The 26272-nt window shown below is 41.7% G+C and overlaps 2 protein-coding genes across 2 annotated transcripts; one reads left to right on the plus strand and one right to left on the minus strand.

The window, feature by feature from the left end:
• The first annotated feature begins 4496 nt into the window (after positions 1-4496).
• On the plus strand, positions 4497-5285 carry dio3a (iodothyronine deiodinase 3a). Its single transcript, XM_068751813.1, has one exon. It carries the CDS (start codon positions 4497-4499, stop codon positions 5283-5285), a length of 789 nt encoding a protein of 262 aa, XP_068607914.1.
• Positions 5286-10813: 5528 nt separating this feature from the next.
• On the minus strand, positions 10814-15703 carry LOC137908036 (protein delta homolog 1). The gene is made up of 5 exons (XM_068752395.1): positions 15652-15703; positions 15422-15485; positions 14900-15030; positions 14082-14223; positions 10814-11603 (listed from the first exon to the last, which is right to left on the minus strand). The coding sequence occupies exons 1-5, from the start codon at positions 15701-15703 to the stop codon at positions 10814-10816; spliced, it is 1179 nt and encodes a 392-aa protein (XP_068608496.1).
• Between the last annotated feature and the right edge of the window lie 10569 nt (positions 15704-26272).

Consider the following 26272-nt stretch of genomic DNA (forward strand, 5'->3'; position numbering starts at 1 on the left):
CGTGCATGTGTGCGTGTGCGTGTGTGCATGTGTGCGTGTGCGTGTGTGTGTGTGCGTGCATGAAAGGTTTTTCAGTCGCAGCGTCTCGCCGCCGTCTGTCCCGAGGACTGGCATCAATGAGCGTGCAGACGGGCACCACTAATAAGCTCACACAGGCATCAGAGAAAAAGTTCACATGAGGACATCCGCCTCATGCTCACCAGCGTCTCTGCTTGTGGAGTGCAAATAAGGACAGAGACGGCTGGAGATGCTAACCCTTGTTAAGACTCGCCTGGAACCTCCACAAAGGATAGCTTTGAGCATCAGACAACATTTTTGTGAACTGTAGATGAAGGAATTGCCCTGCAGATTCAAACTGAGGAGTCGTCACTGTTTCACATTATTGCGATCCAAGTTTGTTTTGGTATTATCCTGTTTTAGCAAAATGTGTCTATTTGTGTATTTCAGAGATTTGCTGAGGATTATAACTTTGGATCGTGCTTTAAAGGCTCAAGTAATACCAGAAGACAAATGAGTCACAAATAAATAAAGATATAAAGTCAGTAAAAAAATAGCTCCAGCAGTGACCCTGTAAGTGGAACACATAAAAAGTTCCAGGCATTAATTCAGCTATTTCATCATCTTCATTTTAAAATGGACCTCTATCCAGCTCTGTTTATTTGTAGGTTATAATCCAAAAGTTTAAGAGTGGATTTAATAAAATGTTATGCAGGGATGGGCCTAGAGCCAAGGTAGACATGATTTGATACTGAGGCTAATGCAGTGCATTTTTTGATTGATAAATTCAACTGTCATTGGAAAAGCAGACCCAGGTGCACAACCATTTAATAAATAGTTTCATTACTATGTTTGTTATTGCATTTCATTATTTCCTTTTTTTTAAAAGATTGCACATTACAAACAAGCATCAATGTAACGGAGGACATTAGTGACTGTGAAGAGTTTTATTATAGCCTAGTAAATTGTACTCTGTAGAGCTACTGTGGAAAAAGAGTTAAGTCATATACTGACAATCAAAATAGCGTCCAAACTTTTAATCGTCCCATAAGAGAAGTGTGTGCGAGGACGTGGGTTGGTATAACTTGTGTTTCTGCTCCTCGTTGTCTTGCCAGTTGCTGAGAGACAAACGTCCCACAGGGCAACAGCGGTTAATTCAAGTTGAATGTGAACACAGCATTCTTTGATTTTGAGGAGGTCATGGAAGGTGAGGCGAGTATGGGAAAGAGGAGCTAGGTCCGTGCAAAGAGAGATGTCAGTTGAAAGTGGAGTCACCATTAAAACATCATTAATTTGTTGTGTGTGTTAGTCGTTATAATATTCCATCAGTGGTGGATTCTGGAAACATGCCACCTCATTAAGTAAGCAGCAGTGAAATGGGCTTTTCCCAGATCTGCTTTGTCCTCGGATGAACCGGGAACCACTGCCAGGAATCCAGCAAAGTATGTTGAAGGTAGAACTAAGCAAGATTGAAGCCACATTTGAACCAGAGTCATTCTTGAAAGCAAATTCTTTATTTTTTTTTGTCATGAAGACATTTATGTTTTCTTGCTTTTCAAGCTGTGAGAAACAAGAGGCCTCAGATAATCTCTTTAAAACAGTTGAACTGCAAGGGAGGGCTCAGGGGCGTTATCGTCTCTGCATGAAAGAATCGAAGCACAATAAGTAGGTAATGTGAGAATGACCAATAATGAGTCATATTTTAAACATATTACAGCTTCAGCCTCCCAGCCGCAATGAGTCGTCCACTGCAGCATGAATGATGCACACCAGACACATTACCAAGGGTCCCCATTTATGTGCACATAGTTAGAAGTGAGTGTTATTTACATATAAATGACAATTGCACAATTACTGCACCGTAAATAAATACTAATCGGGATTAATCAATTATTTGGAATTGTATAAAGATGAAAATAGTCAAACAGGCAAAACAGCAAAAGCATTAATTCTACACGGTGTGATGATATTCTCATTTTAAAGTGATGTGAATTCTTGATGAGCTAATTAATAAAATAAATTGTGCCATGATTCATGCCAAATCTTTACTGTTTCTGCTACATGGTTGACAAACCAGCTAATGTTTGCAGTAACACTAACATAATTTTTCCATTAAATGTTGCACGGTTTTAATCTCATTTACAGGAAATTGGAGAAAGAAAGAGAAACATTAGGAGCAGGTTAATAGAGGAATGCAATGAGACAACATCTGAAGAGTTTCACATTTTGAAACACTGGACAACACAAATGAGATTTAAAAAAAGAATAGAGTGCTTTCATATGGCATGATTTGAAAAGGGCAGTGGAGGAATCTAAGCAATAAATGTACTATACTGAGGACAAGAGCAGCAATAACACACATTTAACTACCTAATAAAATAAACTCCGTTAGTTTAAGTGTACAGACCAGCTGTCTCTCCAAGCCACCAGATAAAAGTCTGGTGTTTTTATTTTTTTTTGTAAAAACTAATTACAGAAAGTTTTAATCTTAACATCACACCAAATGTCATCTAACTTTATTAGGCAGTGTGACATAATTTGCGGTTTGCTTTAATGGCCACACAAGAACGAGAAAGTGTCTTAAACTGTTTTGTTTTTTTTTTACATTAAAAAAACATTGCCTTATGTGTTAGTTTTAGAAGTTGTCAGGGATTTTGGAGCTGTATTTCTGTAAATTTAAAAGACTCTCTGATGGTTGAAAAAAAGACCAAAGACTTCTATTTCAAATTTCCTGCTGAAAAAAGGTCCAGCATCCTCTCGTTTTTTTGTGCAATAACTTTCAGTAACTGGCTATTTTTTTGCCATTAATATATTTAAAAAATAAATGAAGACATACATTTGTGTCAGTTTTTCAACAAATACAATATTTAGATATATTTCAAGGAATAAAGGAAAATATGTATTCTATCTCCATTCGATATTTTTGTGTTCACATGGGTGGAAGCAATTTGGAATATACATTTTGTGATTATATTCCAATGGCAACAGTCTGATGGAAGAGGTCTACATGGGGATGTGGGGCTTTTGGGTGGATTACTGTAACCGGAGACGAGGTCTTTGCCAGTATAGCATGTGTTCACAAGACGTGAATGCTTTTGATGAATAGGCACACTAATCCAGCAAATGGAATTTGACCAATTATGGCAAAAATATGTGTCCAGATGTTGAATCGCTTTGGAACAAACAGATGCTGAACAGAACACTGAACTCCAAATGCAATTCCACAAAATTGGGGATACTGTGAAAAAACATGCTTAGTGCATGTCAGAAATGCCACTTATTTCTAACTATAAATTATTCACTTTTACTTTTCAAGGTTGGTGTATAAAGATACCAAGAGCAATTTAGAATTGTTTGGTGATGATCCAGATCACCATGTGGACGGTGTAAATCCAAATAGGAGGGGAATGAGCTGCTCGGCGGAGGTCTGCGTTCTGAGTGCTTTTCTAGTTCTGTTATGCCTTTGGCTTCTTTCTGTCAGTTTGGGCCCATATAATGCTAAGGATAGTGTTAACGGTCTGTACCAACCGTGCTTTTATTGCAGACAAAGAGTTTGTGAGTCATCCGCAACGGTTGTGACACCGATAGAACCCGTTGTCATTAACTTCAAAGGTTGAAGTAATTAGCATTGATGCAGAATAGCTGTATTTTGAGCCGTTCGTCCATCCGTCCGTAGACGAATCATCTCATCCTCAGCTGCTTATCCAATAGTTTGTGTGTTATGCTAGAACTAGCCCAGCTGGCTATGGATGAGAGGCACGGTACACCCTGGATGAGTCGCCAGTTCATCGCAGGGCAGCTTAATGTTCCTGTAAAACGTATTTTTAAAGAATGATTATCTCCATCTTTATTTTTTTATCCGAATTCAGTGATTTGACTGAATTCGGAGTTCATTCTATTGGATCTGAGAGAAAATGTGATTTAAAACAAAGAGTTTAAAGATGAATATGTGAACATCATGCGAGGATAAACCTTCAGGTGCGGATATATGGCATGTGATCGACAGTGCTCCTTGTGGACTGTTGTGACGTCTCGTCAGAACAAATATTTCCACTGTTGATATATTGTTTAACGGATCAGCTGAGGACAGTGTGGGGGTTGTGCAATGCATTTTAAATGGGGTAAAGCTTGTTCTGCGAAACACTCCTCCAAGAATCACCGTCTGCAGCAGAAACATTTCGTAATTATCGCGCGTAAAATACCGCGCGTAAAATGAGCGGCATTAACTTTAAAAGTATGTTGATTGAAGTGACGTCTCCAAAATAACGCGCTCCTGTGCCACGCCCCTGCTCCCTTGGCTGTCTGTGGCTCCAACCTGTGGAGTTGGCAGACGGTAATGCCCTCCATGTGAGGCCTCGGCCCCCGTTTGGAGGCGGAGTGTGATTCATTCAGATCTGGCAGTGCTATAAAACGAGGGAGCGTCTTCAGTGACCCAACTTCAACCCGCAAGATCGACGGTGCAGCACAAACCCCCGAAGGGTTCGTCATTCTAATCGATAATGAATGCAGTCAAAGCTATTAAACATGCAATAGTCTGTCTGGTCCTGCTGCCCCGTTTTCTGATGGCGGCTGTCATGTTTTGGCTTCTTGACTTTCTATGCATAAGGAGAAGGATTCTCCTCAGGATGGAGGCGCAGGAGGAGGGCGACTCCATCGACCCCCCTCTGTGCATGACGGACTCCAACCGTCTGTTCTGCTTGGAGTCCCTCAAAGCGGTGTGGCACGGTCAAAAACTAGACTTTCTGAAAGCAGCGCACCTCGGGCACGCAGCGCCCAATACCGAAGTGGTTCGGCTGGATGATCAGCGGCGCAGCCGCATCCTCGATTACGCACAGGACAGGAGACCGCTCATCCTCAATTTTGGCAGCTGCACTTGACCACCGTTCATGGCGCGTCTCAAAGCTTTCCAGGAAGTCGTGGAACAGAACGCAGACATTGCAGACTCTATGGTTGTGTACATCGAGGAAGCGCACCCGTCCGACGGCTGGGTAAGCACCGACGCGCCATATCAGATCCCGCAACACCGGCGTCTGGAGGACCGGCTGAGCGCTGCGCAACTGATGCTCCTGGAAGTGCCGGGCTGCCTGGTGGTGGTCGACAGCATGGAAAACGCATCCAACGCTGCGTATGGAGCTTATTTCCACAGACTTTATATCCTGCAGGAGGGAAGGATAGTTTACCAGGGTGGCAGAGGACCCGAGGGCTATCGGATCACAGAGCTCAGAGACTGGCTCGACCACTACAGGAAAAAACGGGGAACAGCCACTAATCTAGTTCTTCATGTCTAGACTCATTGAAGTTTTTTTTTTAGAGCTGTTATATGACCCACAAATGTCCTACAGACTTTTCCGTATAACTCCTGTTAGATTTTAGGCGCTAATAATTGGTCCAAATTTATTTTTTATTTTTTTTTATTATGGTGTGATTTAAGTAATTACAACATTTTTAGAATGTACTCCATGCAAGGTCTTTTATGTCATATTGTTTTGCGTGTGAACGAAACTATTTAGTGCGTAAACAGTTTTTTTTTTTTTTTAATCTCTTTTCAGACAGGACGTGCACGTCACTGTTTTCCTCAGTATTATTTGTGAAGTTCGGTTTTTAAACGGACTAAGTCCAGAGAACCGACACGGATGTTTTTTCATACTGGAGTCCACGGTGACGGTGCAGCCGCGTCTGTCTGCATGGCGCAACTTGTCTTTGCAAAAATTGACCCGTTTCATTTATATTTTTCCACCCCAATAAAATACTTTGATATGTGTTTGTATCTAAACTTATAGTTCAATGTATTTTTCCGCACAAATAATCAACCACGACCTGCAGAGACGTTGAGTCTCCACACTCCCAAAGTTTTTAAAACTGTACAGATACTACAGGTCTTCGGTTAATTCCGCCGTGAAAACGTTTATCTTTGTTACAGCCCCTTCATTACTCGCCACAGTTAAATGAGGATAATCTCACTTGATCCTATTACGCACAGAGATACAAGGGTCTAAACTCACAAATGTTTTCATGGCTTAGCAAACCGATCCCAGAACGGTAAAACAATGTAATTTAACTTTGTGTAAAAAAATATTTCCCTGGACAATGCAAAGTGAAACGTTTTACTTTATTCACGTGTAACAAAAGACGTGAACATTTTGTGTATAGTTCCCAGGGAACAAAGCCTTAAGTAAGCATTAGTGAGTGAGTGCCTGTTGGTCGGACTGTGGATGTTGATGGCGCGTAATAAGTGGGGGATGCGTCAGACTGAGTGAATATTGCGCGCTGTATAATTAATTACACAATGGGCGACAGAGAAACGAAGGTGGCACAGAGAAGGAAGGACGTTCGCCCCTGGGCTGGGATCAAAACCAAGTCATATGGAATTCCTTAATTATAGGGTGCGCTCTAGCGTGTTGTGCAATGCGCAATTCGACCCAAGGAGACAGAAGGGAGGGTGTTTAACGCTCAGGTAACAATGGCTTAATGATTCCGGTCCTCCTCCACGCAGCACGATGCAACGCTTTTACAGGTGGGAGGCGCAAAACAAGTACGATTATATAATGAAGGGTGTTTACGCGTCAAGTGCGCGGAATGCACTAAAGCGGAACTTCCATACGAGCAATGGATTCGTTTTATGATTGAACTCGTACACGATGAAAAGTTGTCAGATGGATAAATTCATTCAAATCTCGCATAGGGTGAGAGCTGGATAGTGGCTCAGTGGGTTGGGAAGGGAAGCGGGGTGGAGAGGGGCCAGTTTTACCCTCAGAGCACTGCCAAGGTGCCCTTGAGCAAGGCTCTCTATTATTACCTTATTCGTACGTTGGTAAACGTACAACGTAAACACAACATGGTCAAACAGTCAAAAGCCTCAGAGAAACATCTTTATTTCAGGCTTTATTCACAGGTGTCATGAATATAAATGCTTTTTGGCTCCTTTAAGCTTTATTATCCATTCTTTATGGTAAACTTTGCTCACTTGTTCCTTGAAGGAGGGGAAATCATGAGAAGTGTGAATCAACACGGATGCAACATGACAGTCTGAAGTCTGAAATACTAGTCTGTGGGAACAATGGCATCATGATTGTTGTTGCTCAGATGTGTCATTTTATGAGACAGCTGCGCTCATGAGTCACAGCTTTGAAATACGTTTGAGTCAGCCCGCCTGCTTTAAATATCACTCGCTGATTGGATTCAGTCGTAATAAAATAGGCCGCACTGAGAGGAGCCCCCCCTGAAAGTTTCTTATTGTCTGAGATGTCGTCTTCACGTGGATCAGGTCCTGGTCTTGGGACCTTCGAAGGGGCCACAGCATAAATGAGCTTTAAGATCTTAGGTGAAACAAAATTAATTATTCATCAAAGTATTCATTAAGTATGAACAAACGTCACATTATACCCATTATTGTGAATGACCACGGTTTTATGAGTAATTCTATTAATATGATCTTTATAGCTGAATAAATAATTGACCTCATCTTCTTCTTGCCTTTAAATATCAATAGCTTGAATGAAATCACCTCGGTTGAACCCGCCTTAGACGATAAGCAGCATTCGATGAGTGAAAGCCAAGAATTTTTGGAACCTCAGTCAGACAACACCGAGTAAATCCAGTCTTGTGAAAATATGGTACTGGTCTGACTGCAGGGGTTTTACGGTGACTTTGCTGATCATCTGGAACACATTTAACATACAAACATTTGAATGAAATATAACTCCCAGAATGGAATTTGTTGAATCAGACCTGGATTCTTTCCATGTGTGCATTTTCCATGCATGTTGGGTTTCATCTGTCAGCGGCGAGAGGTGGATGGGGAACAAAGGGTTAAGAGTGTCAGGCTTGGGGAGATTTAACTTTTTGTGCTCTATTTTGTTTTTATACTATGGAGGGGTGAAAAAAGCCTGCTGAGGTGGGTCATTTAGCGTCTCCTGTCAGCTTTGAAGGCGAGGGCCCCTCTCTTCCTGTGGTCATAACTCCACATATGAATGTCTGCTGGTGGGGAGCTGGGGCCTCAGCACACAAGTGGGTTTCTGGGTTTACATGTTAACATCCAACTATACATTAAGTGATGTCTTTTATACTCCTGGGCCTCATTTTTGGACTATTTTTCAGGAATAAATGCTGCTACGGGACTGAAAGTGCTTTTGTGCCTGACATTTTTTTTTTCACAGAGCCTTGGTTACAGCATTGTGACAGGAAGTGACCACATTTGTCACTGTAGTGGGCATTTGGATGCAGTATAAAGATACAATTATAATCCATATTCAAGCCATATTGGCAGTTTATCCCTGCATGGTTGGACCTATATTTTTGCTACCATTCAAGCTTTCTGGGAAGAATTGGTAAGGCTAATTTTTGTAGGTCAGAGTCTCCGACACGTTTTCCAATAAATTGAAGCTGAAAAAACAACAACAACCCTCAGATTGTCAGTCAAACGGTGAACTGAAATATTCAGATTCAGATAAAGGAGCAGACATTTCTTTAGAGTTTTATAAATAATGTTTTTTGTCCAATGAGGTCATCAGGTCTTGAGTTTACCCAGGGGAAAGTTGTTGACCTTAAAGCCCCCAGAGGCGCTACCTCTCCTAACATGACCTCGAGAGCGTGAACTGTGCAAATATTTCTTTCCTGACTGATTGAATATATTCCCTTTGTTCTGCCGCACCTTTTAGGGAGGGACGACGCTTAAGTATGAAGACACTGTCAGACCTGATTTTGACAGGAGAACTTTAGTGGCATGACAAATAGCAGATGGGACAGGAAATGATATGAGCTTTTGTCACATCTGTTGTGCTTTTTATTACTTTGCTCCACATTAAGAAGGATCATTATTTCCTGAATGAGAAATGTCACACATTTTTCTCATTTTCTGTTTCGAGGCTAAAGTCTGCTGGAATTCTGGACAGGTCAAAAGAGGTCATGAGCTGAACTAAACAGCAGAACTCTCCACCTGTTTGACATGAAATTATCTGATACAGTACAGTATATAAACGGGGATCAAACTTGAACACAGCGAGACGCAAACCAAATCCATCCATATGTCACCGAGTCAGATTGCGAGTTTTAACGTAAAGCTATTGCCATTGTATTAGCTGGAAAGGACACCAATTATATGGGAGAATTCCGTTTTACCCGACTTCACTTCCTGTGTTTTTATTTCTACATAGTGCTGCAGCGCCAGAATTGAAAAGTTGCACCACAAGGAGGTGCCAGAGGCTGCTATCTGAATCGTGGGCTGCATGAAGGAGGACTGATGAAGTCAGTCAGCTGATAGTCACTGAGCTGACCCCTGGGAGACATTCTGGAAGCATCACAGAGCATTAGAGCATTTGCTGCGCTCTTTTTCCAACAGGTAACCCGTGGTGCACGCAGAACGTCTATCTGACACCCGGCGCGTTTATATATAGATGCAGTGCCAGCGTGGTGCCTTTAATGGGACAGACGAGATAAAAATGTGATTGGATTTATTTTATTGAAAGTTATGAGCAGACAAGAAAACATTACCTGATCAAACTACAACAGCAAAACTTGCAACCGGGACAAATACTGCTATGTACTGCATGTTTATGTTTCTCATCGTTGCCCTCCCCGTAGAAATCTCACTTGTACATTTTGATGCAATATGCTAAATGCAATTCTTATGTTATATGCACAGACAACCACCACACTATCAGAATCTCTGTAGTGGGGCGGGTAGGCGCTGACTGCGACTAATGTGAGAGAAAAATGGATCACAATAAAGACGCAATAATCTTCATGCCAATAACTGATAAGTGCATGACTAAAGAAATATCATTCAACACGTATTGATTTCAAGACTCGCGAAGTCATCATGTGGGACGTGAGAATTTCAAACCCCAACAGCAAGAAGCAAAACCTCTGAGACTACAAACGAGGTGAGAAATGAGCCCATGGGTGGAGATATGTGGATATTTACTGCACTGAAATAAACACCATAATGTAAAGTGGCATTTCTTGAGGAGCTATGAAGTAACGCGTGGCTTATAAACAGTACGTCTATGTGCATAACATCAAAACCTTAATGCATCCGTAGGGAGAGAGAAATGGACAGTATTTGGAATATAGTCAATTACACACTGTACAGCAGTACCTTTGTATGAAAAGTATCTAGTGCTATAGAGTTCTAACCTGCAGGCATGGTGGGATTTGATAATAGTAATTAATCTCACATTTTATTTGCATATGCTGTACAAGCTCACGTTTTTTTTTTTTGCATGAACTCGAACATGGCAGTTCACAATATGCTGTGTGGAGTCGGTTCGGCCCATAGATTTATTAAACTGGTTACTATCAGTTAAGCTGCGTCTTAAAATCTAATGTTAAAATATCCCAACTATTTCAATGGTTGACTTGAATAACAGTCCAAACATCATACAAGACAAAGATTGCGAAGCTCGATCGCTTGAATCAATTCTTGCAGTTATAGTAGTTTGTGTAAATCTAATACATTGGTAAAAATACTTTGATTACAAATATGATGCTCTTACGGCACTGCACGCTTAATGTAATATTAATCCCATCATGGTGTTACAGATGCTTCGAGCAGTTACGTTTCCATTTGGTGGAGGATTCTGTATAATTTCAAACATTCAAGTCAGTGTTTTACAACAGAACAATTAAAGCACATTTACAATTTTGCGTCATGTTTGTACACTTACTTTATTAGACTATACATTTAAATACATTCTTGTATAGTCCAGTATGTTTCACGTCATTAACACAACTGTACAACAGTTATATTATTTGCTCCTTGCTACCAGACGTTCAGCTCCATCTCCTTCCAGAGGGTAAGAGGGGGGTGATGATTTATTCAGATGGAGGTGTAGTGTCTCCCAAAGCTGGTCAGTCTAATTTTTTCTGGCAGGATGATGTTCACAGAATGTTCCGGCTCTTCCTGGCTGCCGCTGCCGACTTCTCTCAGCAGATGTTCCCTTTGCTGTCGAACAAGCTTGCTGTACTTGGCATTAGCCAGCCACGCCTCGCAGCGGCCAAAAAACACAATGCCCATAGTTCCCAGGATGACCAGGCAGGTGAGCGCTGCCAGCATGCCGAAGCACACGAGCTGACTGTGGGTGACGAGGACACCAGGGGAGTGGACCGTCTCCTTCAGGGTGATCTTGAGCAGGTCTCTCTCAGGCGGAGTGAGAAGCTTGTGGAAGGTGTGAGCAGGGAGACCGTAGTGCTGAGGAGTGAGCGCAAACACTCTGTGGTCCACGGGCTTCGAGCCAACCGGTTTAGGCCTAGCCTTTGACTTGTGCTGCAGAGAACACGTGGGACCTGCAAACCCTTTCTGGCAAGCGCACCGAAACGTTCCATCTAGATGTCCAGAACATGTGCCCCTGTTGGCACAGGGCCTGCCGCCGCAGGGCGACAGGCTGGCGGTTTCATTACAGGTGAAACCAGCAAAGCCGTGCAGGCAGACACATGTGAAGGCCAGGCCGTGGTTTGTACAGTTGCCGCCATTGAGGCAAGGGTTAGGCTGGCAGCTGTCAGCAATGATCTCGCAGGAGTCTCCAGAAAACCCAGGGGGACATAAACAGGAAGAGAAAGCCACCGAGCTGCCAGCGTCCGTACACGTACCTCCATTTTGACAGGGAGCGCTGAAGGATGGAGAAACATGATGTAAATATACAGCAAGGCGAGATCAGACATGGCACCTACTGCACAGATGTATGATTGAATATTTCATCCTGCGGTTGTGAAACAACCGTCAGTGGAGGAACAATCAAATGCACTCAGGTAGAACATAATTAGGGGGTAGACCTAGGAATCCCAGAAGGGACTGTCCCGGGGACACCGTTATATTAAAGTTTAAATTCGCTTGCTTTGGTGAACATTTTTCATGCAGATGGTGCTCCACTGATTACAACTCATTAAGCTTATGCTGCTGTCCAATGACAAACATGCATCTTGAAATACAGAGGTTTTAATTTTCCATGAAAAACTTTAGGGACTAAGTGTCCTCGATAAATCGACAGAATTTGCTTTTTCCTACAAAAACTTCAAGGATTAAGTGTCCCTAATTAGCAGACCCAATATTCCACTTCTAAATGGAAATAAAACTTAAAATGAAAATGAACAGTCATGCAGCTGGGAACAGATATGTCTCGCTGTGCTGCTGAAGGGCTTTTGAAGATAATGCACATGAGAGATGTTCTTTTCATCAAGGGCTAACGTGGATGCTGCACGTACAATTAAAATTAAAAGGCTTCAATTTGCAGAATTGGTGATTTTTTTTTCTGGGGCACAAGTTTAATGCAATGCTGACTATGGATCTACCCTCTGGTAGAGCAGCTCTCAACAATCCATTCAAACCACTTTAGATGGGCTTGAAGGCGTTGCATTATTACTTCTCATGCACACATACAAATAATGCAGTTCCTGATTGCTTAATCAACATTCATACACAGCCGCAGAGATTGGAAACAGTGATCCAGAGTGAAACCGCTGACCAAGAGTGTTTTAAATGAGCATAATGCGTGTTATATCTGCATTCTGCAGGACCTGTGTATTCCTTTCTGTAAAGTGAAATAACTTGTACAACAAATTACTTATTTTCAGAATATATTAATTTAATCCAACAATTGCTATTCAAGTTTTTCAATTAATTAAATCGTGAAAAGGTTTAGCACAGTCATACTAATTTATATCGTGATTTTGATTTCAGTCATTTTACTCAGCCCAAATCAAATAAACCACATTGCTCATTCATACCGGTAACAAGCTTAAAAGGAGTCTTCAATTAGTCTCTACAGTGACGTTCCTGCATGTGCAGCGGGTCTGATCAATACATCCGTGCCACACAGTCTGCACTGATGAGAACTCTGGATTAAAATAATCAATATTTCCAAGAGCAACTCGTGCTATTCCACAACTCTGTCTCCGACAGTCGAAAGAATAATGGCTCTTATACTTTTTAGACATGTCACCTCTCAAAGAGGAGCTGATTAATGAAACCTCATACAGGCTCTTTACAGGAGATGAATCCCACTGGCACAGAAGAACAGCTCGTAATCGTAATAATACTGAAATTATCTTTTTCTTTTTGCGTACGAGGAGGAGATCTGTCATTTCATCTGTCAATGAGCATGAGGCTGTTGAATATTAAGTGTGTTCATGTCATGCAGACTCCCGACTGGAAGAGCAATGTGGTGTTGAGAGCGTAGGGACGGGAGCTGTGAGCTACGACAGGGAATGTCAGGATCGCTCAGTCTGGCCTGTCTGTAATCCATCTGTGGAGAGGCAGAAGCTGAGCTGATGTCTTGAAAAAAAAGAAATAATTAAACCAATCAATAGTGGGGGGGGGGATGCCGATTTAAAGGTGTGTCAGTGCTGGTCGAACAACACATGGAGGTGGCATGGCAAAGCCTGGCTGGACCCACGGCTCATCTTCCCTAATGAGGACAAACTAATGATGTGCTCAGGCGTGCCTCCCCAGCTCATTAAGTTAAACATTTAGACTAATTTGCCCTCCAATGGTTTCAACAGTAGCAAATGTCAACAGAAACTGGAGCTTACTTGTAAGGCTTTCCATTTTATTTCTCTTTATCTCTCTTTTATCATATCTAGGCTCTCAACAGAAGAGTAGTTGTTTTTTTTAAATATTGCTACCATTGTTTGTAATCTGCATTTTACAGTAATTGATTTTGGTTTTATATGTGATTCTGCAAAAAAAGGGGTGAATTTCTGCTCCGATATTTGGCAGAGAAGCGCTTGAAATATGATTGTCTGCTGAAGTAGCCGGGGTTGAAATGATGGCTCTGCTGACTTGATTTGGTATACAGTTGATGACGCTGCCAAGATAGAACGTGGACTCTACTGGAAGGCGTCTGTAACAGCGAGGGAACAGAACCATGATGATGCATTTATGACATGAGGAAGCTGATGATTTCATTCTCTGAAGTCGTTTTTCTCTTCAGTAAATTCACAGTAAAGCTCCATAACTGGATGGAGAACAAATACAGAGCAAAAAATATATATACACACATTCTACAAGTTTACAAATGGAGGTGGGGCTGCATAGGCCCGAGGTATTCCTCTGCTTAAAATAGAAATTCTAATAAAAAAGGTGCTGGTACCCATTTGTGAGACAAAGTCCTTGTTTCAGGTGGCAGTTTTCCCCCGTGTAGCCGTGAGGACAGATGCACAGGTATCCCCCCTCTCCCGTCTCGATGCAGGTGGCATTACCAGCGCAAGACCTGGATGAGCACAGGCGAGTATCTGCGAAAACGAGAGCTATTATTACATCTCACATGCTCTCCCTCCTCCTTTGTGTGTCTGCCTGGTTTTTTTCCCCCCTCTCGCTTTTGTTTCCACGCTCGCTCACACTCACACCACGGCGTCTCGTCTCCAAGAACAGAATCAGCCACATCACACAGGCGAGCAGCTCATATGCCGAAACAGAACAAGGGACGCACTGCGCGTGCTGTCGAGGAAGTTCAACTGAGCCACAAGTAAAAAAAAACAAACACTTTTTTTTATTCCCATTTTGCTGAAGGGATGGTAAATAATTATCATGCGCTAGTGCTCGATGTGGGCACATTGGGAAATATTACTAAAAGCTTACTTTAAATATATGTTTTGAAGCAGAAGCGTCATTTTTAGACCTCTCTAACATTTGCATTCGCAGCCACAGTGCATCATTATCGAGGCTTTTACGCCTTCCCCATTATGCGCCTTCCACAGAAGCAGTTTATAATGAATACATCTGGAGTCATTCAGTAGCTTCAGCTTTTATCTTTCATCATAAGAGCCTTCCTAAGCACAGCTGACTATATTCTCCACATGCTGCCCTTCTTTCAGGTGCAACCTGTGAGTCATCCAAACCCCTGCCGGTATGTCAGCGTCAGGGGAAAGATAGAGATATGGTTCTCTAAAGGAGATTAATGAGACTCACCCTGGTCACAGAGGCTGCCCACCCAGCCCTCCTCGCAGATGCACTGCCATGCCCTCTCACATGTGCCATGCAGACACCCGGGGAAGGGCACACACCGGTCACAGTTTTCTCCTTGCCACCCTGGTTTGCACCTGGGGGGGGGGGGGTAAATGGGACAACTCCAAACTATTAATATACCCACTCTGCATTCGTGCGCATGCTTTGTTTCACTTGTGGTTAAGTATTGTCTTTGGTTTAATTCCAATGATGGAATATGGCCATTTGGGCTCACTTACAGAGGAACCCAACAGAATTTGGAGCTATACCTGTTTAGATAATGCTTTTCAAACAAAGGGATAATTTGGCAGAGACTAAAACGCAACAAGCAACAGGAAATGTGAACAAACAAAGGGATCCAGTTGACTGGTTTTCAATTATCTACCCCCCAAGGTTAAAAAAAGCTTCAACAATTTATGGAAATAAGGTTAATTCCAAAAGCCAGCGGGGGGTAGAGGCTATTTTCTACACATCCATCTTTAGTACCTGCACTTCCCGGGCTTCTCACAAAACCCATTTTCTATGTTGCACACTGCGCTGCATTCCCAACCTTTGAAACAAAAGAAAGGGACAACAGCGTGTTTGCGCAAAAAAAACAACAGCAACACATCAAAAAACATTCAGAGCAGCAAAATATCAATCCGTTCTTTCCATGCAAAGAAAATAGTTGCTGTTTTTTTTAAATCAATGCGTCTAATGTCAGAATCTCAGATTACCTTTGGCGCAGCCCGTCACGACGAGAATCAAGACGACCGTTGTCAGATGCATCGTAATTAATGAACGATCACCTTTTCTCCTGCGGAATATATGTCCTAAAAAGTGGTTATAAAAAAAAGGAAAAAGAATAAGAGCTCCACGTGTGCGCGTCTGCGTCTTAAATATACCAAGACTCAAAAGTTCATCAGAATAAACAAATCAGGAATATGTCAAATGCCGTGAAGCTGTGCGCTCATGCTTCTGGGGTCTGAAGGGTAAACTAATCACAACCGCAGCCAGTGCCATTCTCCTAATTAGATCGAACCCCTCTCTGCTCCTTGGATGGAATTGACGCACCTGAACCACGCGCGTCTGCTCCAGAAGACGCCCATGATGGACGAGCGGAAAAAGAGAGGCATTTCATTTTAAAGATTGATCAGCATCAACTTAAATTCTCTTGTGTGATCCCAAAAACACTCACCTATGTTGCGCCGGTGCTCCGACGGCGAGCTGCTGCGCTCATATTTAATTTGACTTTCTCTTTTTTAATCCAACCGCCTCGCTGTTGGAAGTTGTACTTCAGGCGCACTGAAGCGTCCGGCTGCTGGAGGAGGACCTGGACCGTTTTGACGGGTCTGCTGCACCGCGTCGTCCCACCGCGATAAGCTCCTCCCACTTAAAGAGGGAGAACGCGCACCGGCTCGACCCCCCCCCCCCCCGGGGGGGGGGGGGGGGATCTTACAGGCGCTGTATTTTACGCACAATAATCAAATAGTCAAACATGGACGCGGCAAGGTCCCAGCGGGATGTGAAAGACCCTCACTGTAAACTGTAACCAATTAACTATAGGAGCAGCGTTGCTTGGAAAATTAGAGCGTATAAATATAAATAGAACTCACCGTTCTCTTGTACATGTACGACTACCTGTTTTTGTCAGAAAATGACAGTAAACGTACATCATTTTTACTGCAATTGATTCTAATGTAAGGAACAGCATCTCTAGAATCCTTCAAGTAAAACACAAGTCCACCTGCTAATTTATAACAAGCACTAAGTGAAAGGCGCAGGAAGTACAGGCATTTACGTAGATATGCAGAAGTACTGTAATGGGAATGCACCGAATACTACTTCAAGTAAAAGCCGTCATGACGTCTTTCAGCATCATTGTATTATAGGGCAGAGCAGCCCATTACTGTTGTATCCGCTTCAAGAGAAGATAATCTTACATTGTTGGTCTTCACTCAAAGGATAAAAAAAAAAAAAAAAGCATTGTTCTGTTTATTTGTGAAGTCGCTCAAGTAATTTGTGTATTTAGCGCTTCATTAACATTTAATGATTATTGCAATGTAATGAGTAACAGAGACATTAAAAACGCATGCAGTTAACTGTCTCAATGATTTAGAGGGTGTGAAGAACAGCTGGTTGGAAGATATAAACCCAATATCTGTTATTGGGATAAGTGGTAGATCTGGATTCTAGGTTGTTACACATAGTAGCGCAGGCATTCTGTTGTAGTTCCTGCAGCTGTTTGTCCCAGATGTTGGACTGTGGAGAGAACATGCATGGCTTTGATGGCTTGTTACTCCGTGGAGATTGGTTTTCTTTTGTCGGGTTTAACAAGGGATTGGTCATTAGGGAGGAGTTGGACAAAGACATTGCAGCTATTTCTCTGGAAACGATTCCAGACTACTCACAGCTGTCATTCAACCAACAGATAAATGTGTACCACGGATTGGACCAGAATGAGGGCTGTATTTTTAAATCCCTTCTGTGCATGGTCTTTAAAAAACAAAAAAAAGATTATCAGATGTTTTGAAATGGCTACAATTTCCTTTTACATTTTTTTTTTTTTATAGAAATGGCTACAATTCCCAATCCCTACCGATCATTATCATATCACATGCTCACAAAAATATCTCAGCGTCAACTCGGCATGAGTCTTGCACCAATTCTGGCACGTTATTGAGAAACCTTCCCCATGCAGCCCCTACCTGGCATAATATTCTATTCTTAGTTCACTTATTGCTGTCCAATCCCGGCTCGCCCCTCCCAAGGGCAGGGAATTGTATTTTCCTTCCAATGAAATACTGTATATGGTTTATATTCTGAGGGCATAATCATGAGTTATATTTCCCTATGGTGTTCGAGCAACCATCAGAGGAAACCACTTTAAACATGTACAAATATAAGATGCAACTTATAGTTAGGCTTTTTTTTTTATGTTTGTGAAATAAGTATTATTGTGAGTATGGCAAATTATAAAAGCCCTTGTAATTGCTTATTTCTTTTAGCAAAATATCTAAATTTAAGAAAACATTTATCTGTAAAACAGGTTTGAAAATTCACAGTTTATACAGGAGGAACACAAGGCTGCCTAGGTGAAAGCAAATTAAGCAATAATATCATTATAATAGGGGTGAAAAGGGTATAGACTAGAGAGTCGCCTTTCTCTCATCGCATATTTTCAATCTTCATTTGACAGAAGCGTGTACACATGCATATAAGCAGACCAGCTATGAGGAGATGTGAGTGGATGGCAGATTAAATGGATAAGTCTTCTCGCATTTGATATAATCTTTCAAGAGATCTCATATCCCCTCGCTTCAATCTTGGTCGGTGTGTTGATTTCCAAACCTCTGCAGAGCAGTGATGCGAGCCCACACACCCACATCACTGAATCCTTTTTAATGAAATGTCTGAGACTTGAATGTGCTTTATTAAAGTGAAGGAGTCATCCATTGATTTAGAATTTCCACGACGCTGACCTTTTCTGGTCAATGCTCAAGACACTAAATATGATAGATTTGAGGAGTGTACATTAAGTGAAAGGGTTTTGTGTTGCTTGACATGAGAGTGATTCACCTCAGTCTTCCTATATTGTGATTTACACCAAAAATGATTTTTCTACATTTATTTTATCTATATGTTTAGATTCCTTAACCATGAAAACGAACCTTTAGCACATTGGATTCACGTTGATACATTCGTTTAGAAGTTATTCCCAAAAAGCACACTTTCAGTGTAGGCGGATTCTTCTGGATCTGGATCCAGAGCTTTTGAAGATACAACACATCCGTTTTCCCATTACTAATTCCAAAGTGTCTTGGTAAAAGCCAACAAAAACAGAACATCCTTTGTGGAGGATTATTGAAAATAGTAATATTATCTGTTCCTGGTAATATTCCCAACATTTCCTGAAAATTTCACCAAGATCCATCAGATCCGACAGACAGATAAACGTCGGCAAAAACATAACCTCCATGGTAGAGTTCTGCCAGGGAGGAGCATTTCGCTCTGGTCGCAGTATCTCATATCTAATATCCACGGTTATTCCCACAACAAAATGTCCCACCCCCTCCACACACATTTGAGGAAACATTAGATGCCACAGAGGCACAGTAAAATCGGCACATCATCTGTGTAGATTTTTTTCATTTCAAACCCACGGGAGATTGAAAGGGTTTCGTTCAAATTCCCAGTTCACAGATGTAATGTGGAAAAACCATCAGTGCACACTAAAATCTGATGATGAATGAATTCCCCGTTCAGCCACTGTATACCGGCCAAATGTAAGTGTTGATACTGATCATTTCATTCAAACTCTCCGATGGCTCACTCTGGGTGCAGGAAATGAATGTTGATGTATCAAATAGCATGCGGTGCGAGTGCCCGGTTCCTCCCTGTTTGCAGAGTGATCATTAGCATGCTTCATTAGACAGACGATCGCACCAGGTGGAGCTCAGCAGGGCCAGAACATGATGTACGACAGCAAATCACAACTATGTCTACATCACAAATGCCATTTCTTACAACGATGCTGTGAACATCTGGTTACACTTTGCATTAGAGCTCATAAATTACGTTGATAATAAATCACTTTAAAAACAAGCCCAACACCGCAATCAAGTTTTATATAAAAAAAAAGTGTTTTTCTTTAAAAATACCTTTAAAATAAACTACCCAGTGCACATGAAACAGCAGTCTGGGATTGAGAATTTGGAGCCCAAACCTATAATACGGAGTTACAGATTTATCCTCATTTTGAAATCGTGCACTTAAATAGCAGCTATAGAAATACATGCCGAAATCAAATCCAATGATCTTTGTCAAGTGTAGATTATAACATGATAATAAGATGCCAACTAATACAAACGCAAATTGATGAAATAAGTTTTAACACTCAAAAGTGGCAATATATTAAAAAAAATAATTGCACAACTTATTGTATATAGTAATACAAGTAATATATTAGTAATATAAAGGAATCGTCTCTCGACATCAAACCAAGGCCTGACGATCACGCCCTCCTGAACAATCACAGAAAATGTGTGTGCAACTAAATGCCTCTGAATCAGTCTGCAGCGCCTCGTCATTACAGAAGCTTCTTCTGTAGTTGATAGACCGAGACAATTTTTTTCATTTCCTTTGGTCTCCTGGCACTAATTTTCATAGTCATGAAGATTTCATAGATCCCCATGATTGCGTAATGGTGTCATTACCCCAGCTGCATTCTCTCTCTCTCTGCGGGTAACAGGAAGACCGATGGAGAGAGGAGATACGTGTGTGATATGGATGCTAATTCTTGTGTTCTCATCCTCCGCATACATGCAGTAACACACACGAAGGAGAAACATGTGTATAGAGTTACCTGCATTTTTGATTGCACAGGAAGGTGAAAGGTGAAAGAGTGTTTTTAGTGCCAAACAAAAATAATTGCACACTCAAAATTGTGGAAGTGGATTTTGTGAATAAATCCCTTTTTTTATTGCCAGCACACTAAAAAATAAATGCCTTTCTCTTACTTTTAAGCTCAAGAGCTCTTCTGACATCTGGGTCAGTGGCTGGGAACGCAGAGTACATTTCTGTCTTTCAGATGCACCTGTTATTCAAAAGGTAGAGTGGAGAGGATCCGTCTCCTGGTGGATGACTGGCGGCATACCATTCATTTTTTCCTGGCTCCCTCCATGGACGATAGCTGCTCTGCAGCATCAGCCTCCTGAGCTCCTGCTTTCATGTTTCTTGCAAAATCAGCACCAGAATTTTCTGTCAGATAAGAGGTGAGATGACTTTTAAAAGTAAAGGATGAGCGCCTGCCTCATTTTCATTTCCTGCCTATTGCTTTAAAAGTCTAATGACAGCAACTGATGGAATTGATGCTCATTTAAAGGACCTGTCATCTTGTAAATTGTTAGATATGTATGTCAGTGATGTTGTATTGTTGTGTTTAATCTGAACAAAGACTGTTCCTTTTTATCCTGAATGTCCTCATCTTGCTTACGCCACCACGATTCTACTAGAATTTATCTGTTTTGCACCACTCTTACATCAACATGAAACTTCCTTCTGTGCAGAAAAAGATGCACTTAATCTTTTTTTTCAACAAGGCTTCTTTTTTGAGCCCTTTTTTACCCTCTCTTGGAGCAAATTGCTCCTGCAGCCCCAAAATAGAAACCGTGACTCACTCTGATGTGAGACTCTGATGCAACATTTTCATTTCCCACCTCTTTCCATTTAAAAACAAAACAGTGCTGCTTCCAGACTTCTGAAATTTTAAAGAGTAAGAGGGCTCCAGTGATTGGTGCTGTGCCGCTTAATATACTGTTTCAAGCATCTAATGTGGGAATTTAGATCTGATCAAATTTATTGAACAGCAAAGCAGCTCTTGTCGTGTCCAATATTGCTCTGAAGTATTGATTGTTGTTATTATTTTAAGGATGCTTGCAATGCAACCCCTCATTATACTAACTGTTTAAAAACATCCATTCATATCAGTCTGTTAATCAGTGCAAGAAATCACCACCTGATATCTGTAGCTGCACAAACAGCAGCAATCTGATGGCTAAAACACCAACTGTGATCTGCAGGAAGCCGGAACTAAATATTGATATTTGAGAAAATTGCCATCTGCTCGAGTGTGAGACGATGTGAAGCGATGTTAACTAAATTTCATTAATGGAAATAGAGCCCTCATTATCTCCATAGCAACTGTAGCCTCTCTGACAAGAAAAGACTGAGGTCACGAGGAGAGCAAATGGACAAGACTGATTCTGTTAACTGAAAATGAAATGAAAGAGAGAGATTGTGGTGGGGGGGAGAGAGAGAGAGAATAGAAACATGAAGGAAAATGGCAAAAGTAAAAAACAACTCTACCTGGTGCCAACTTCACCTGATGCCAGCTATTCTGTTCTTGTTACCATGGTAACAGGGGGGATAATGCTATTTTCTGTGGTGTCGCACATTGCTAAGGGTTTGCATCATTGAGTTGTATCTTTTCCATTCTGACTGGAAATGAATGGAGTGATATTCAACGGACACAAAGGAAAGTAAAAAAATGACACAGAATGAAATATGACAGGAAGCTGTTGTGCACTTTGGTATAGCGAGGATTTAAAAAAAACAATGTAAGAGCATCTGCTGCAGCATAAATGTCTGCAAACAGGGACTTAATGGTTCACTGGTTCCAAGTTAACAAGCTGAATCCCTGACCAACAGCCTCTCTGGGATAGTGATAATGGAAATAACGACAGTGCTAATGATGGAAATCACGTTTTTATGCAGCTGATTGGTTGAGGTCCTATCATGTGCTAGTGATTAAATAGAGCTTTAATGCAGTAACATCAGTGTACCTTTATTGTGCAGCTGGAACCCCTTTAGCTGTGGTTTAGTTTTATATATGTGAAGTTTGGGTGCATTTAATGTTGTCATTATTGTTGACATGTTTGCCTGAGAATATAATAAAGATTAATGATGCTGTTAAAGTATTCCGACATCGCCTGAAGACTCAGAAGGAGGTCAGAAGGAAGAAAACAGCCAGGAAGACCTGACACAACAATAACAGAGAGCTGCAATCAACCAGATCAAATGTAGTTGGAATCGGTGTTGCAGCAGTCGTTTGCACAAACTGACCATCACGTTCACCATGAGGTCTCAAGTATCGCTGATTAACGCTCTGTTCTGATTTTTGTTTTCAGCTTTCCTAAATGCTTGATAGGAGCACTGATGAGGCTCCTTTAACGCAGTCGTCTCACGATTCAGATGGAAGTCTTTTCAGATGCAGACTCAAAACGGATGGGTAGGAGACAGTGGTGAGAAAATCCCAGAAAACTTTGCAAACAGCATTCCTATTTCGACAAACAACGATAGAAAAATGGGAAAAAGGCACACAAAAAAGGGATATCTGGTTAACGTAGATAAAATTAAAATGAAATTGGTTTGTTATAATGCGCACTTTAGGAAGATTGCTGTTTACGTGTTTTTGCCTACGCAATTCTCATGCAATTGGACAATGTATATATATTTTATCTTTGCAGTTTTTGTTATACTTATCCATCCTGTTGCGCTGTCCTGCAAATTAGGTCAGTTTAGTCACTACCTGAACAGTAGCAGATTTGTTTAGTACTATAATACGTTTATTTTTCCCAGGGAAACCAAACAGGCAAAACCAGCAGAAAAGAACTACGCTGCCAAACTGCTCTGGGAGTGTGTGACCTGACTGTATCTTGAAAATGAGGGGTTAGGGTTAAAAGGAGGAAATGATAATAGGCCTTAATTTTGTTATGTTTTATGGGTACTTTAGAAAGTCGAGATGTATCCCTCTCTTTTCAGTCTTTATGCTGAGCTAAGATGCCCATCTCATAAATGTAACTACATCTTTTGACTATAAAGGAACCAAAGGTGTAGCTTTCACCACTCTGGTTCCACATGTACAGGCTGCATGTGTGTATCTGGCAATGACAACACACTCATTTATGATTAGTGACGCCACCCAGACTCTCACAGTGACTATATGCTGACCTGCAGTGAATGTCAAATCAGCATGCGTACTCCTCTACTCGCCTCATTAAATCTCACCTTTCTGCAGAAACCTGTGGATGTCCGAGGTTAAAGCAGAGTTAATATTGTCTCCTTTCTCGCTCTTACTCCCGACAGTAATTTGTTATGAATTATTAACTTGCACGATCACATCTGAAAATAGGCCGGCACACGGTGAGACGAACCCAGCCGGTTAGATAAAATATGCTGCTCTCAAGCATCGATGTTGCTTTTACTCTGTGTATTTTTTATTTTCTATGATCATATTTCATCTAAATCCATTCAACACATTTACAGGAACACTGCTCTGGTTCCTCATGGACGTGGCCTTCATCAGTTTCATCCTCGCCGAAGCTGGAATCTGATAATGAAAGTGCGGCTGCTCCTCCAGCTGTAACCAATTTTCTCTTTCCCATTTCCCTTGATGCAACAGGGCACGCATTCTGTCCACTACTGAGTGGAGTGAGTTATAATTTAGAAGGAATTGACACAAACTGTGAAATTGCAGAATAACACGCACCCCTAAATTATTTTTTTTTACAGAAGATGCTTGGTGCTAAAAACATCCTTACGCTGAAAAGACATGTAACTAACAACCCGTTGGAGTTCAAGACAGCATATTCGATTCAACCGCTCACTGCTAGCAGTTGAACTTACAGCGAGATGAGCGTGTCGTCCTTGGGAATGGGAGGTCGCTCTGTGAAACAGATTCAGGCTTAAACCTAAATTGCACATTCATTGAGGAGGCTGTTGTACCGTAAACTGAAAGGAACAGAAACGGAAAGGTTCTTTCACTTGTGATGGGAGATATTCAAGAGTTCTCTCCACCATTAGACTGTTTAATACCACAGGGGGGCGGGGGGGGGGGGGGGGGGGGGGCGGCAGCGAGAAGGGGCGGGCGTCAGGGAGTGCTGTGTGAAGACTGCAATCCATGTTCTAGTCACTTAATTAAATCTGCAAATGTTTCTACACGTCAGGTTTTTGTTGACATCGCATCTTTCTTCTATTTATAGCTTTGCTGCTCATTTGAATCAGTTCATATTTTGCTGCTATTTCTGTCACTGTCTTTTACCTTCATGCCTCTGTCAGAGCGGCTGGCTTTCCAAGTCTCTCCATTTTCTTTTCTTAACGATTCCTCGTGGATTCAACCTCAAGGAAGAGAAAATAAAGAGCGTCAAGGAAGGCTCTCGTTGATACTGGCTCTTACCGGGTCAGAATCATTATGGCAGGGAAAAAGTGACAGTTTCACCAAATGACAAATGTCCCATTTTGGAAGACTAAAGCTTTTGCACACACAAATGTTCTGTTCACTTTCCTCTCATTATTATGAGATTCAATATTCACTCAATACTGGTTTTGACAGGGTTACTTCCCAACATGAAAACAAGCTCATCCGCAGTCAAATCCCTCTGGGCGCTTGTTTGTACGGAGGATTTTCTTTGTCATGATGACACGTTGTGGCGGAAATGAAGACTGGTTTGACTGACATGCACCCTCATTAGATAACTGGTACAACTGTAACCCTTTCACTCTGTTGCAGAGACACAGTCAACTCTGAAACAAACGTGCACGGACTGAGAAAGGCCTGTACAGGTTTTAAAACCGCACCTGTGTCCAGTGTGGGGCTGAATCACAACCATCACACTTGAATATTCGGTGAAGGTCGGAATGCGACTCCTCTTCCGATTGTGAGGCAGAGTCTCGCCTCTGGTTTGACTACTTCAGTGTGATGTACTGTTTTTCTCCAGGTAAGAGGACTTGCTCATTGTCGCTCGCTCATATTCAAACTTTGCACTTCAGGCTATAAATGCCACTCAAAAACTCAACGACCAGAAACCGTTGGCTCAGCTCTAAACTCAACCTGCTTGTCTCCATCATGTATAGTGATGGGTGGAGAAGGCCTGGGGCTGCAGCGTCACCTGAATTAATGACACAAATACAAGCCTGTGCCACATGTGCTCGCAGGCCTGTATTTCCATAACTGTGTGCACAAACGAGTCTGTTTTGTCGGGTTGTTTAAAGGAGGACTGGCTCATTGATGAAATGTACTTGCGATCTTTGGCTGCAGCTTATGTCTGCCCACCCCATGACCCCAGCTCCACCATGGGGCATTCTGTTTTCAGTGCTGATATGAGCCAGTCACTCACTCGCATGATGCCAAACATGCTCTCTGCCATCTGCCTGACACAGCTGGGATTTAATCACGAGGAGGAACACTTCTCCAAAGCACCAGATGCCACCGAAATGTTTATTTCCTGATAAAGATAATCTGCAGTTGGGTCAAGGCTCCAGTGAGAATGACAACGCGAAGTAGGTAAACTTCCCTGAGAGAGTTTCTGGTGGTTTGATCGTGAAGGTGGAGCCGGATGTGGAGATCCTTGCGTTTAGTTCTACGTGGTCTGCAGTTATGCTTAGTTGAGTGTCCTCCCAAATTGTACCAGATTGTACTAGGCCGAGGTTGACCAAATCCTGCCGTTAGATTAAGTAGATATGTCACACCTATTAGGTGGATGGATTTCCTGGGTGAAGGATCAAGCGTTAAATTGGTTTGGTGTGCATAAATGTCTTGTTAATCAATTTTAATAATAATACAAATCAGATCCCAAGAGCCAACACTAAACAATTTTCCCTTCACTTCAACATCAAAATCTGTTGACACATATCTTGAGATATCTTGCAGTTAGTCAAGCAAACGTGGGTGATGACAAAAGCTCATGCAGAAATGAAGAAACCCTCTGGATGCAGATGGTTTTCATTATTCAGAGCTAACTCAACATGACTCAAAGCTTTATTATACATTTATTTCAGCTGTACTTTTCAAGTTTCAAG

This window comes from Brachionichthys hirsutus, chromosome 18 (genome assembly GCF_040956055.1).
Source record: "Brachionichthys hirsutus isolate HB-005 chromosome 18, CSIRO-AGI_Bhir_v1, whole genome shotgun sequence".
NCBI classification, from domain to species: Eukaryota; Metazoa; Chordata; class Actinopteri; order Lophiiformes; family Brachionichthyidae; genus Brachionichthys; species Brachionichthys hirsutus.